The sequence below is a fragment of the Alosa pseudoharengus genome, unplaced genomic scaffold (assembly GCF_046254945.1).
Source record: "Alosa pseudoharengus isolate Yale_2024_CS ecotype anadromous, Long Island Sound unplaced genomic scaffold, YU_APseudo_1.1 YU_APseudo_1.1_scf_2, whole genome shotgun sequence".
NCBI lineage: Eukaryota > Metazoa > Chordata > Actinopteri > Clupeiformes > Clupeidae > Alosa > Alosa pseudoharengus.
Genome location: NW_027468663.1, coordinates 25,186,809 through 25,199,829, shown reverse-complemented (window position 1 = coordinate 25,199,829; position 13,021 = coordinate 25,186,809). Strand labels below are relative to the sequence as shown.

The 13,021-nt window shown below is 47.7% G+C and overlaps 1 protein-coding gene across 1 annotated transcript; it reads left to right on the top strand.

Annotated features, from left to right (window-relative positions):
- Window positions 1-4,538: 4,538 nt before the first annotated feature.
- Window positions 4,539-11,066, top strand: plppr3a (phospholipid phosphatase related 3a). The gene is made up of 9 exons (XM_076295877.1): window positions 4,539-4,631; window positions 5,542-5,727; window positions 6,532-6,661; window positions 7,165-7,360; window positions 7,728-7,785; window positions 8,632-8,805; window positions 9,469-9,812; window positions 9,864-10,047; window positions 10,084-11,066. Exons 1-9 carry the CDS (start codon window positions 4,551-4,553, stop codon window positions 10,999-11,001), a joined length of 2,271 nt encoding a protein of 756 aa, XP_076151992.1. The 5' UTR covers window positions 4,539-4,550; the 3' UTR covers window positions 11,002-11,066.
- The last annotated feature ends 1,955 nt before the right edge of the window (window positions 11,067-13,021 follow it).

Genomic DNA, 13,021 nt, shown 5'->3' with positions numbered 1-13,021 from the left:
AAACACAATTTGTGTTTATGAGTGAGCTTTTGACTGTGTGTGTGCGTGTGTGTGTGTATTTATGTATGTATGTGTATGTATATGTGCTTGCGCATATGTGTGTGCAACTGACGGATACAAAAATGCAAATGTGCTTTGGATGTCACTGCATTCTAACCGCTATACAACTAATTGGTCCAGGACTACATTTGGGAAAGGGCTGAATGGTTGACTGATGAGTTTATTAGCTTCACCACAGCTGTGCCCAACCCAAGGCTACGCAAGAGGGACTGCCCAAGAGGCCTAATCCAATATCCTGGCAACCAATGGCCAATGGGAAAGCCAGTAGTTTCTTTTATTCATACAAGTGAAAGGAAAACAGAGAGGAACAGGGGTGGGTGAAGCATTTTTCTATTCTATTATGGTGTGTGTGTGTGTGTGTGTGTGCGTTTGTGTATGTTTGCACGTGAGTGTGGCCTTGAGCCTGCGTGTGTGTGTGTTTGTGTGAATGGATGTGTGTGTGTGTGTGGGTGCGCGCGCGTCCGTGTCTGTGTGTGTGTGGTTGTGTTATCTGTTGCCTGCCTTTATTCCTTTCTCGTTTGTGACTACAAGGACAAAACACCTAAAATACATCCATTGGGGATTCAGGCCTACTTGTGGGAACGCAATTAAAAGCTGATAATATGTACATTGCGACCAACAACAGCAAAAACAGCCCTGGTAACGGCAGTTATTTTTTCAAAACACAAATGCCCAAACCTGTCGCACCTTCAGATAGTGTGTGTTTGCCGATTAGTTCCACGCGGCACCATCCACGCGCGCCGCACGCCTTCGTTGCTATTATGACATTTTCTCACTGGAGGCGTTTCTCGACATGTGCTTACCGCCCATCGCTGCTAGAAAAAGGCTTGCCTAGACACAAAGCGGCGCATGGCCAATATGAAGCCCCACCCTTCTCAAATAAACAAAGATGGGAGGCTGGGGCAGCCATGTGCCGTCTGGACTGCTTCATGTGTTCGGTTATTTGGAGTATTTTTTAATTATAATTGCACACGAGATCCGGACCGACACATGCGGACGTTAATGAGGGGATTCCCCTCATTGATTCCCATTGTAGGCTATGTTGGAGCGTAGCCTGGGTATGAACCAGCCGTTATTTTTAATAGAGTGGTCATTATGAATGAAATGGGCAGGAGATGGTTAAGAAGGGCCACTCTGTCTGCCTCTAGTCGTGCGTGCGTGCGACTCTCGTGTGTGTGTGTGCGTGCGTGCGTGTGTGTGTGTGTGTGTGTGTGAGGGCAGACCGCCTCTTCACTCATTTACACACTGTCCCCTCCCTCAAATCCCCCACCCCCCTCCTCCAGCCTTTGTGTTCACTGTGCCCTTACTCGGTTGCTGCGTCCCAAACATTTTATTGTATGACTGTCTCCGCCATTCAAGTGCGAAAACCTAAGTCCTTGAGTGAAAGTGCATACATTTTCATTCACCTCGTTAGTTATTGGCAGGTAGCTGGTGGGTTCGGAGTGGATTCCCTGGACCCCTTGAGTGTCGCGTAGTGCAGGCTACACGCTGAATGCTGACGGACCTACGCTACTACGCTTTCTGTGTAAGAAAAGGTCTTGGATCGCCCCTGTTTTTTGTTATTTTTTTACAGAAAAAAAAACTGTGGCAAGTTTTTGGGACTGGTGGACACATACGAAATCGATGTTCACTGATCAAAGGCTTCTGAAAACTAGAAGTGTGTGAAATGGATTAGATCTCAGGAGGAAAGCTGGAGCACCACAGAAGATCGAAAAAACGGAGACGGGGTCGAAAGGACTCGTTGAGTTCACATAGCCAACGAGAAAAAGGTGAGATGCATTATTTGTCGTAGTGGGTCATTGGGGCTGCCGACTGGAGTAAATGTATGGTGTCTTCCTAGACATATCGAGGGAGGTTTCTCAGAGCACGCTGCCACTGTCGTGATAGGCTACTTTCGTCACTATGGTAGAAATGTGTTATGTCTCTTACGGTTCTGTATTAGGCGACTCGAAGTATCTTGTAGGTATCGTGATTTGTAGCCTATTTTAATTGTCCGCACACTTATACGGGAACTAGCTGATAATAGGCAAATAAAACATTGTTAATGTCAGAAGCAGCTCAGTGTCCGCCAATGTTTCAATATAGATTTTTTTTGTAAAAGGGTTGAAAGTGAGATATATTTTTACCTTATTGTGTAACTGTGATAGCTTTTACGAATAACCCCACTCTAGAGGTATGTTGACTTTCAAGTAGCCTGGACTGGTTCCCTCAACTGTTAATAATGCGTTTATAATCGGGAGTTGACGTTTCTAAAGGTTCGTATACCGTTTACAAGCTCCTGCACTGCACTTGCCGTTTGATTCAGTACTAAGTAGTGGACAGCGCTTAGCCTACTGTATTTGGGGCTCGATGCCAACGCTGGGAAAACAGTATCCCTTCACTTGAATTCCTCTAGGACGATAAAAAAACAACAACTGTGAGTTTTTGTCAGTTTTAATTTGTGGGATCAGTTTAGAGAACTGGGAAGTTGGCCTGTCTTTTACTTTTGTCAATCACTGCAATGTTTGTTTGTAACAGTTTGCTGATTTTGCTATGTTTTGACTGCTCTAATTGGCCTTGTTAATCTCTATGGGTTTACACCATTTGATAGCTTACTGTAAAACGTGGAAGTTGTAAGCAGTCCATCTAATACTAATTGTCACTTTTGTCAACTGTAATTCCATAATCCTGTCTGTGTCTCTCTGCATCCTGCTGTGAGTAAATTAGTCTGAAGAGACAGCGACTTCAACTATAGCCATCTCTCTCTCTCTCTGACTGTCATGTGAGCTTATTTGGTTGACTCTGTTTGCAAGCATTCCTTCAGAAGCCGGTTGCCAGTGCGCCTCAGAGGTGGCTTGCAAAAATCCACCCCGTTGTCGTGGCAATCCCCTCAGATGGACGGGATCCCTGTCCTCACGTTCTGGTCACCATCTTGGCATGAGTGATTCTTTCAAAGGCTTCTCTCTTTTTTTTTTGCTTATTTTAGTGGCTGCCAAGTGGCAAGTTCGTTTCTCCCTCCTTCTCAGAGGACTGTGTCTAGCGGAGAACAGACCTGAGTCTGTTTTACAGCACCATTCCCCATGCCCTCTCCTCTCAGCAGAGACACAAGCATCTAAACAAGATGAACGGCCTGCCTCTCCCACGGTGAATGGACCCTCATTGTGTGGGCCGGTGCAGAGAGATGGATATGGATATGGGCTCTTCATCAAGCCCAAATTCAATTTGCCCGCAGATATGTTGGCCTGCATTCAGTGCCCATAAATTGAGAGTTTGTGGAGAGTATATTTAATTACAAATTGTGGTATGTAAAGAATGCAATATACTCTGGTGATTTGTTAGGGGACAACTAGCAAAGGAGCTATTGGTATTGGGTTGTATACACAAAAAGTCTTACAGTAGTATGATAGTGGTTTTAGAAAGTGCAATGCTTAAAGTTTTATGCTGACCAAACCCTAAAATCTCTACGTTTACACAGGGATACATGCTCTGTTTGTATTTTTATCATGTTTTCCACTTGAATGGTTAGAAATGGTTTTACCATCACAAGGAACTGCATCCCCCCCCCCCCCCCACACACACACACACACACCGATATCCCCAGTGTTGTGTCTGTGCCAGTGTCTCGCCTCACATTCCAAGAGGCTTGTCCCTCTCTCTCTCTCCCTGGGCCTCCCGGTCTTGGCTGTCCTTTATTTCACGGATGAAGCCTTCTGAAATTGGCCACGGCCTTTCTGACTGGGTTTCCATCAGTGCCAGCCCGGACCTCTAATTGATTTCTATCTCCCTCCAAGATTGAAATAGAAGATTGCAATGTGGCGGTTTATGCCTGCTCACCAGTTGTTTTTGGATGAAAATACTAACTAATGTAGGGGATTTCCTATCGTCTTTTCAGCCTGCATCCACAAAGGGAGAGGACAGAATCACAATTATTTAGATTTGCTGTTTTCTCATTTGATGGGGTTGATTTTTTAAGTGAAAAACTTCACAGTTAGGGATTGGACTGAGAGAAAATAATTGAGGTTGATGTACCAATTATTAGTAAAACTCAAAAAAAGAAATCAAAACAAACCTACTTTGGGTGAGAACGTGACAATATGTGTTTTGATATGGGTTTTTGTTATTTTTGCTGCTGTAATTTTATACCTTTTGAGTCTCTCTGCTCAATCAGTGTAACAGCTCCCTCCTGTAAGGTAAATGGCAGACTTATGGCCATATCTTTAAAGAGGCAGAGTACAAGTTTGCCAGTTTTTCAAGCATTTTAATAAGAAACTAGTACATTTATTTTCAACACACCTTTCACTCAAACTGGCCGCAGCACTATGGGGTTGGCCTGCACCACGTCTCAAAAATATAGATAGCATGCCATTAAGGTCTTCATCAGCACCAGATGTGCTGTTGGTGTTTGTAAAGGGTTTTGCCTTTTCAGTAGTTTCAGGGCTAGTTTTTGACCAAATCTCCTTCCTTCTCCTTGAAAACATGTGATTTCAGGTTTGTCTCGCCCCGCCTCCAGGATGATGTCACCAAAAGACAAACCTAAGAAGAAACCACCCAAAGACAGCATGACCTTGCTGCCGTGTTTCTACTTTGTTGAGGTAAGTATGTACAGTCATGTCACTGATGTCTGAACAGAGTGAGATAGCACAGACTGACATCAGTGGGAAACCCTCTTCAAATGAGCTCACTGTATGTGAGCTCAATTGCTAAAGGTTACCTTTAATTGGTTCTCGTGGTATTTACACCCTGTGACGAATGTGATGATCTATATTTAGAAGTCCTTCTGAAAGTATTCATTGTCAGCACAGCTCACACCATATGTTCTGTTTGGCAGATTCTTGTTTTCAGCACATCCACCAGATTTTGGGACTCAGGGAAAGTCCCGATTTTAATGTTGTTAGACTAGCTTTGAAGTGCTCCTCTGAAGTTTCTGTAAGGTTAAATATCGTGCCATGCTTGTTGACAGTGTGTGTAACTGGGAGCATGCTTAGTTCAGCTTGCAAGGCTGTGTCTACATAATTATTTTTTGTTGCATAACTAAGATTCGAGGGTTAACTTTTTTTTATAGGGAAAAAGCTTGCTAAAACAGACATTAAAGCGACATCATATCAATAAACAGATGTGTATTATAAGAGCATAATTACTGCTTGTTATTACAGATGCTTGTTGTCTGAAAGGGGTTTAATCTGAGAGGCAGAGAGCACTCATGTTGAAATTTTAAAAAACAGTCTAAAACGTCAGAAAAATAAGACTAACACAGGATTATTTACGGATTTTGTACCTCTAATGTCACAAAATCCTTTAATATTTACCCACCCAGTTATTCACTTGTGTACAAATAGACCACAGTCTGACTGCTAACATTTATCATCTAATTCCGGTCAGTATTTAACACCCCATGTTTATGTCCGCATTAGTTTGTTCAGTTTTCACAGTCTCAGTGTCGCTGCTGCCCAGGTGAGCTGTTTTTTCTCATGCCCGCTACCCTTGTCCCCTCTGCCCTCTCAGCTGCCTATTGTAGCCTCCTCTATGATCTCGCTGTACTTCCTGGAGCTGACCGACATCCTCCAGCCGGCCAGGGTGGGCTTCCGCTGTCACGACCGCGCGCTCAGCATGCCGTACATCGAGACGGGCGACGAGCTCATCCCCCTGCTCATGCTGCTCAGCTTGGCCTTCGCTGGACCAGCTGCCTCTGTGAGTAGAACACCGCACCACACCACACTGCACCGCACCACACCGCATCGCACATCTGTCTCGTCTGCACAGCTTTGAAGTGTGGTGAGCTAAAGATGGCACCACAGAAATATGCACTGAGAAACACCTACTACCTCGTGGATAGATAGATGCTGCATGACACATCTTTTTTTTTTCACTTCTCATCTCAGAGTTAAGGAAAGAGTCTCAGAGTCAGTGCATTTGGCAGTGAAACATTGACTACGACTGTGGCTACAGGCATGTTTGCATGAAAGAGAAATAAGGATGAAGCCTGGGAGTAATTATAGATCTTTTGACTTTTCAGTCCATTAAACAGACACACTCAAGCTCAATAATAAGCCCAAATTCATGTTTTTGATCAGTGTAGATAAAGTTTTTGCATTTACACATGTAGTCAACACAGGCCCTGTTGCCTCTTTGGTCTGTGTCTAACCTCATGTGCAGTGTGTCCCACTGTGTATGGTTGTGTATCAACAACCAGCTAAAAACATGTGAGCATTTATATTTCTACAGTTAAATTGTTGTGGTAAACTATTATTTAGCAGACGCTTTTATTCAAGGCAACACAGACTCAGTGACAGGGTCGGGAATTGGACCCAGGTGGGGTTGATTGTCAGGTGGCAATCCTATCCCTGCTCCGTCACACTTCCACATGTATGTGTTTTATCTTCTATATACGATTGATGTATCTGTCTCATGCAGAGAACTAGGAACTTGTTTCTAGTCTAATGAAAGAGATCCTGGTGTTTGTATTCACAACCTGCCCTGCGTCTGTGTGTCCAGATTATGATCGGCGAAGCTCTGATGTACTGCATGCAGTCTCATCTAAAGCAGCGGCGCAGTTGCGAGGGCAGCATCAACGCTGGCGGCTGCAACTTCAACTCGTTTCTGCGCAGGACCGTTCGCTTCGTCGGTAGGTGCCCATGTCTCAGAGGAACACGTAAATGTGTGTGTGTGTGTCTGTGTGTGTGTCTCAGAGGAATGTGTAATAATTTAGCAGCCTAACACTGCCTACCCCACTCAGATGTGTAATGTAGGGAGGATTATTACAGTGGAGTGCTGTGGCTGATGACTTGGCACATTGTTATTCACAGCATTATTATCTGGGTTGTTTTACTGATTTCTCCACATTATGCAGCACCTCTGGGTACAGTACCTGTACAATTACCTTGGTGCAAACATTTCAAGCTCGTAATGGCAAGCGTTAATTGATTAATAACACTCCCAAATATTTTTATTTTGCATGACTGATTTTTATTCTGATTTTGAAGGTGTTCCAATTACACCTACAATATTGTCTCTTTCAGCAATTTGTTCATAGAGTGTGCAAAAAGGCTTAAGATACTGCCAGTATTGCCATTTGATGGACTCACCTTGGTGTCCCTACCTGATGTCTCCCCTCTCTCTCCCCACTAGGAGTTCATGTGTTTGGGCTCTGTGCCACAGCCCTGGTGACTGACGTCATCCAGCTGGCCACTGGCTACCACACGCCCTTCTTCCTGACCGTGTGCAAGCCCAACTACACCTCCCCGGGCATCTCCTGCGAGAAGAACCCCTACATCACCCAGGACATCTGCTCGGGGAGAGACCAGTACGCCATCTTGTCTGCCAGGTGATTCTCGGCGCCTTGAGGCAAACAAACAAACAAAAGATGCACACAGTTGTTAAGTGGTTGCAGGGGGTTGCATCAGAGTGCGCTGTAGATGGGGGGCTGGGTGGATGGTGTATCAGATTCGTTATGTGAAGTATTGCTGATACTAACGGGCTATCACAGCATTTCAGTCTGATGTGTCTTAGAGACTATCTATCAGCTGTCTCATTATGTGTGGCACCAGCCATTATGCTAACACATTCTGTCTGGCACCTTCCCCCGGTACCACCGGAGCCCATCATCATCCATTCCTCCTACATTTGTTCTTTCCTCTGTGCCTGGGCTGTTTGTTTGTCTTCGACTGACATGTTTTGTTTTGCCTCTCCAGGAAGACTTTCCCATCTCAACATGCCACCCTCTCTGGCTTCGCAGCTGTCTACATATCGGTGAGCGCTTTCCTCCTGCCTCATTTCTCCCTGTGTATCTGTACCACCATGCCCCATTGCCAGTGTTTACCCTTTCTCTGTCTAATTGGCTTTGCAGCCACGTTGTGTACATCTCTGCTGAACTGCCAAAAGTTTGCTTTACGGAGTGTGTGACAAATCCTTTGCCATAATGACCCTTTCTAAAGACCGCCCCGAGGTCCGCTGTTGTCAAGCGTTGCAGCGTGTTATTCCCCCCCCCCCCTCGACCCCCGTTGTCACCTCCCTAACAAGCGCATCCTTGGCCTTCCACTGGTCAGCGCCGGCGTGTCGGCGTGCTGTCCCTCTCTCTCCTGGTGCAGTGGCGCTGCTTCAGCTGCTCATTAGTCCCTTTCCGTTAGCCGTGCCTCACTGACCTCAGTGTGGGAGCCGGCCTGCTAATGAAGCCACTGAGCCCTTATTGTGGGCAGAGAGAGGAAGAGAGAGAGAGAGAGAGGGAGAGAAGGAGAGAGAGGGAGAGAGAGAGAGGGGGAGGGAGAGAGAGAGGGAGAGAGACAAAGAGACAGGGAGACAGGGGCCAGCTGTTGCCTGGCTCGGGTTGTTTATTTGCTGACTGGGTGAAGGTCAGCAACTTAATCTTTAGTAGGGCTCGACTCGAGGAGGAAGTTGTCCAAAGCTAGTGTGAGGACTTGATGAAGCATCAAAATATCAAAGCATTTCAGTGCAGTATTCACCATCTGCATAAGTGGCGGCCGATGTCTCAGTTCTGAAAAGCAGTTATTTCAGTGACTTCAGAAGCACTCGATTTCAGTGGAGGATGCTCCTGTCATTAACTGCAGCTGTTTTCCTTTCCCTCCCTCACACCTCCAGATGTACTTCAACTCCAGCATCTCCGACAGCACCAAGCTGCTCAAGCCCTTGTTGGTGTTTGCGTTTGCCATCGCCGGAGCCTTGGCCAGCCTAACCCAGATCACCCAGTACCGCAGCCACCCCATCGACGTCTACGTGGGCTTCGTTATCGGAGCCGGCATCGCTGTCTACCTGGTGAGGACATTCAATGAAGTACAGTACATCTCCATTTGAGAGCTGTTTTGTGTTGTCAGTTTACCCAGCAGCTGAGCTGAGTCCTTTCACCCCTAGTCACAGTCGGAGTATGTGAAGAAAGCCGGTTTATTTACTCTCTTTGATACACTCTGTCTGATACTTTAATCTGTCAGCAGGAAGTGCTATATATAGAGTTTTATTCTATCAGAGTGCAAGTGAGGGAAGAGTGAGAACAAATCCTCCAGGATTCTTTGGTGGAATTTTCACAGCTCCATTGCTCAGCAACTGTCGCTTCCATTTATTGCACTCAATTCTCCATGGCACCACAGTCTTCCATCTCGGCTCTTTCTTTCTCTCTCTCTGACAAAGATGAGAACTCACTCCTGCAGTTCATTGCTGCAGAGCCCATCAAACGCTCTCCAAACATTTTAGCATGGCAAGAAACAATATGCGAACATAATGTTCAAATCATTTTAATATAATCTCATATACTTGTGTCTGTGAATGATAAAACCTTAATCAACACACACACAATAGTAATAAAAGAGACAGCAGTGGCCCATTCAAAAGCGTTTTATATTGTTCTTAGAAATTAGCCACTTAGGCAATTAGCCAATGGTGACAAATGTCTAACGTTTAGTTCACTCACTTGTTCTTTTCCAGGCACTCTACGCTGTGGGCAATTTCAAGTCCCCCGAGGACGCCCCTCCTCGGCCGATTAAGCATCCCCAGGCGGTGCAGAAGGACGCCCTGCGCGCTCTCACCCAGCGGGGACACGACTCGGTCTACCAGAAGGCCAGCGCCTCCGAGAGCAATGACGAGCTGGCCGGCCCAACCCACGTGGCCGGCCTCAACCGCAAGGTCCGGCGCGAGAAGGCCTCCATGGGCAGCCTGAAGAGGGCCAGCGCCGACGTGGAGCTGTTGGCGCCCCGCAGCCCCATGGGGAAGGAGACCATGGTGACCTTCAGCAACACGCTGCCGCGCGTCGCCACCAACACCGCTGAGGAGCTCGGCAACGGCGTCGGCGGTGGAGTTGGCGGCGTCTACGGTGGCAGCAGCACGACCCAACGGCATATGACCTTCCACGTGCCCATGGACCCACAGCGCTCCAAGCAACTGGTGTCCGAGTGGAGGCAGAAGTCTATCGAGATGAGGAGCCTGAGCCTGAAGGACGACGAGCAGGACGGTGCCGCCACTACCACCGACACGGAGGGAGCTGCAGGGGGAGAGGCCGAAACCGCAGCAGGAGGAGGGGGAGGAGGAGGAGGAGGAGGTAAGGAGGAGCTTGGGGCCTCCTCCCACTCCACCCTCTACCCCACGGTGCAGGCGGCTAACCGGGGTGGCCAGCCAGGCCCAGTGGGGGCACGTGTGGTGCTCCCTCCGCGGCCGCCCGGAGCCCCCCCGCTGGTGCACATCCCCGAGGAGGCCTCGCGCCCACCGCCCGTCTCCCCGAAGAGCGCCACCACGCGCGCCAAGTGGCTCTCCATGACCGAGAAGACGGCCGTCCCCGTGGCCACGCCCGAGCCGCCCCGCCTGCCGGCCCAGCCGCGCGTGGCGCAGGTCATGGCCATGTCCAAGCAGCACGGCCCCCTCGCCGTCACCTCCAAGTCCTCGGACGCGGGCGGGGCCGGCAGTGGCGGCGGGGGGTCGTCCTGCGCCACCTCCTCCACGGGCTCGGAGTCGCCCTACTACCGCATCCCGTCCGACCGCGACAGCGGCAGCATCGTCACCATCGACGCCCACGCGCCACACCACCCCGTGGTGCGCCTGTCCTCGGGCAACGGCAACCCCTGGGACTGGATGAGCACCACCAACGGCGGGGGCACCTCCGAGGCGCAGGAGGCTGGCGGCGGCGGCGGAGGAATCATCGACGGCACCAAGTCGCTCCACCGGCAGGACAGCATCAGCATGCGCGACTACCATCACCGCCCAGCCAAGGCCGACTCCGTGGGCTCCTCGGCCAGCGACTCCAGTCGCGAGCTGCCACTGCCACCACCGCCACATCCGGACCTGCTGCTGGACAGCGGCCACTCCCACTCGCGCACCCACAGCCTGAGCCGCCACTCACCGCTCCACCGCAAGCCCTCCATGTCCGCCCGCGACTGGGACCCACTGGTGCAGCCTCCGCAGTTGGAGCCCGACCACTTTTTTAAGAACTTACAGACCGACAGCTTAAGCCGACGGTACAAAGACTGACCACCACAGGACTAGAGGCACTGGCCGCAAGGGCAGCTGTATTGTGTAGGACTTGCTGTAATTTTAAGCCTGTGAGGACGACATTTTTGCATCTCAGGAGAGAGACGCTCAACCCAACTTGGCCATCTCGTTGACTGAGCATCTGGATGGATTTCACTACAAGCCCTGCAGGTATTAACGTTAATCACTCAGCACTCAGCAATCAGTCCTGTTTACACAGTCTGTGCAAGCATTTGATGGAGGAAACATTGGCATCCCAAATAGATTGTTTTGGACTATGGATATTCTACTCAAAATGAATAAATGGCCCTTGTACATTTTCATTGCACTGCATTTTGGCATCATCAACAGCCCTAATTTAGCCAGGGTAAAACCAGACGAGTCTGCGACTACATTTGAATTTACTCAGCTCTTCAGATCCGTCTGGAAATTCTTCAGTTCACAACGATTTTCAAAATTCCAAAAAACCCAGGAACCAATCACAACCGCTCACCCATCATGGGGCGGGGCTTCCTATGATGACAGACAGGGGAGTATAGTTAGGAGCACTGCTGAACACAAACAATGGCAGTGCTGATGGCATCAGTATTAAATTATTCATACTTTGTATCTTCCTTGGAAGTGAGTAAACAACTGCATTTAAAACCTTCAATTACAAGAAAGAAGTGTTCGCTGTACTTCCCAAAAAAAAAAACGGCAATACTTTAATTCGCCAATTTCAAGTTTGATTACACTGCTGGTTGTGCTCTCTGGAAATGGTAACCTGGAAACCTGTTAACCTGGAAATCAACCTTGAAATTGGTACATTCAACTCTTACCAGGTTAGCCAGGTTACCCCTAATTGTCATGTTTGGCTGAAATACTATACTCCAATGTGGGAACAGGACTTTCTCATTAGGCCTGCCTATTATCTGTGCTCCTGTGGCAGGTCTCACTAGAGATGATGTATGAATTATACTGACAGAAACCTCCTCATATTTAAATACTCTGATGACTTGACTGCCCTTTTTGTGGAAAAGAGACATTGTGTACCCAAATTTGCCCATTTTTATATAACTGTGGTGTTTGTGTGCTGCATGTGTATGTATTTAAATGTCTGCTTTGGGATATTTTCTCTGAAAGGACTGATGTTAACAGTACTGTCTTTTTTAACAATGCTTTTGTAATTACATTCTGAGTTGATATGAATGGGAAACGTGTAGTATTTTTAATTCTCTCACACCACTGACAGATTTTAATCTCTCATTTTTACTTCTCTGTTTACGTTCTGAGCTGAACCCCAGGTTCTCTACAAAATAACTATTGGGAACTATTATAGTATGGGTTCTGACATGCCTTTCACGTAATCTCAGACCTGTGATCATTCAAAATTGAGTTCAAGAACCATTGCCATTTGTGTACAGTGTATCTATTTTCTTCATTGCATTTTTTCTATATTTGGATTTTCAAAACAACTGTGTAATTGGTGTCATAGCATCATAGTGTTATTTCAGTTTAATAAAAAAAGAGTGAAATTCCCTATGTCCTCCTGGTGTATCTGTACAGTTTTGTAGAGCAGAGTAGCGATCGTTATTTGCAGATGAAAATGCCATTTCAACAACCAGCCGTGGCTAACGTCCCACTCCCAAGGCGATGAAAATAGCCTCCTTTTAGAGTCAAGCAGCACAGCAGCACCATGGAGTCAATATCAGATATCTGTAATGAAATCTGCTATCCGGCCTGGTCAGGCTTGAATTCTCCTCTGAGGGAAACCTCCCTATAGCACCGTGATTCATGTCTGCCCATTATCACCAGCCAGGCAAACAATTTGCTGCCCTTTGTGGGACGAGGACACGCCGGACAGAAGCCAGTCAATTAGACGGAGCAGGGACATTAGGAGAGGCCCGTCTGTGTGTGAGAGGGAAGTGGAAGGGAGAGTTGGCGAGATGCAGCGAGAGATATGCGCCAGCGTGGAAGGAGGCCGTTGATCCGAGACACGTCCGCTGCTTAAGCCGGAGCGCTGGACATCCTCGGGCTAGCT

Bases quoted from the DNA above. Each gene is read 5' to 3' on its own strand.
- plppr3a (XM_076295877.1), top strand. From the start codon at position 4,551: ATGATGTCACCAAAAGACAAACCTAAGAAGAAACCACCCAAAGACAGC. The intron at 7,786-8,631 runs GTGAGCGCTTTC...TCACACCTCCAG, and splicing joins TCGCAGCTGTCTACATATCG to ATGTACTTCAACTCCAGCAT. The intron at 8,806-9,468 runs GTGAGGACATTC...GTTCTTTTCCAG, and splicing joins CCGGCATCGCTGTCTACCTG to GCACTCTACGCTGTGGGCAA.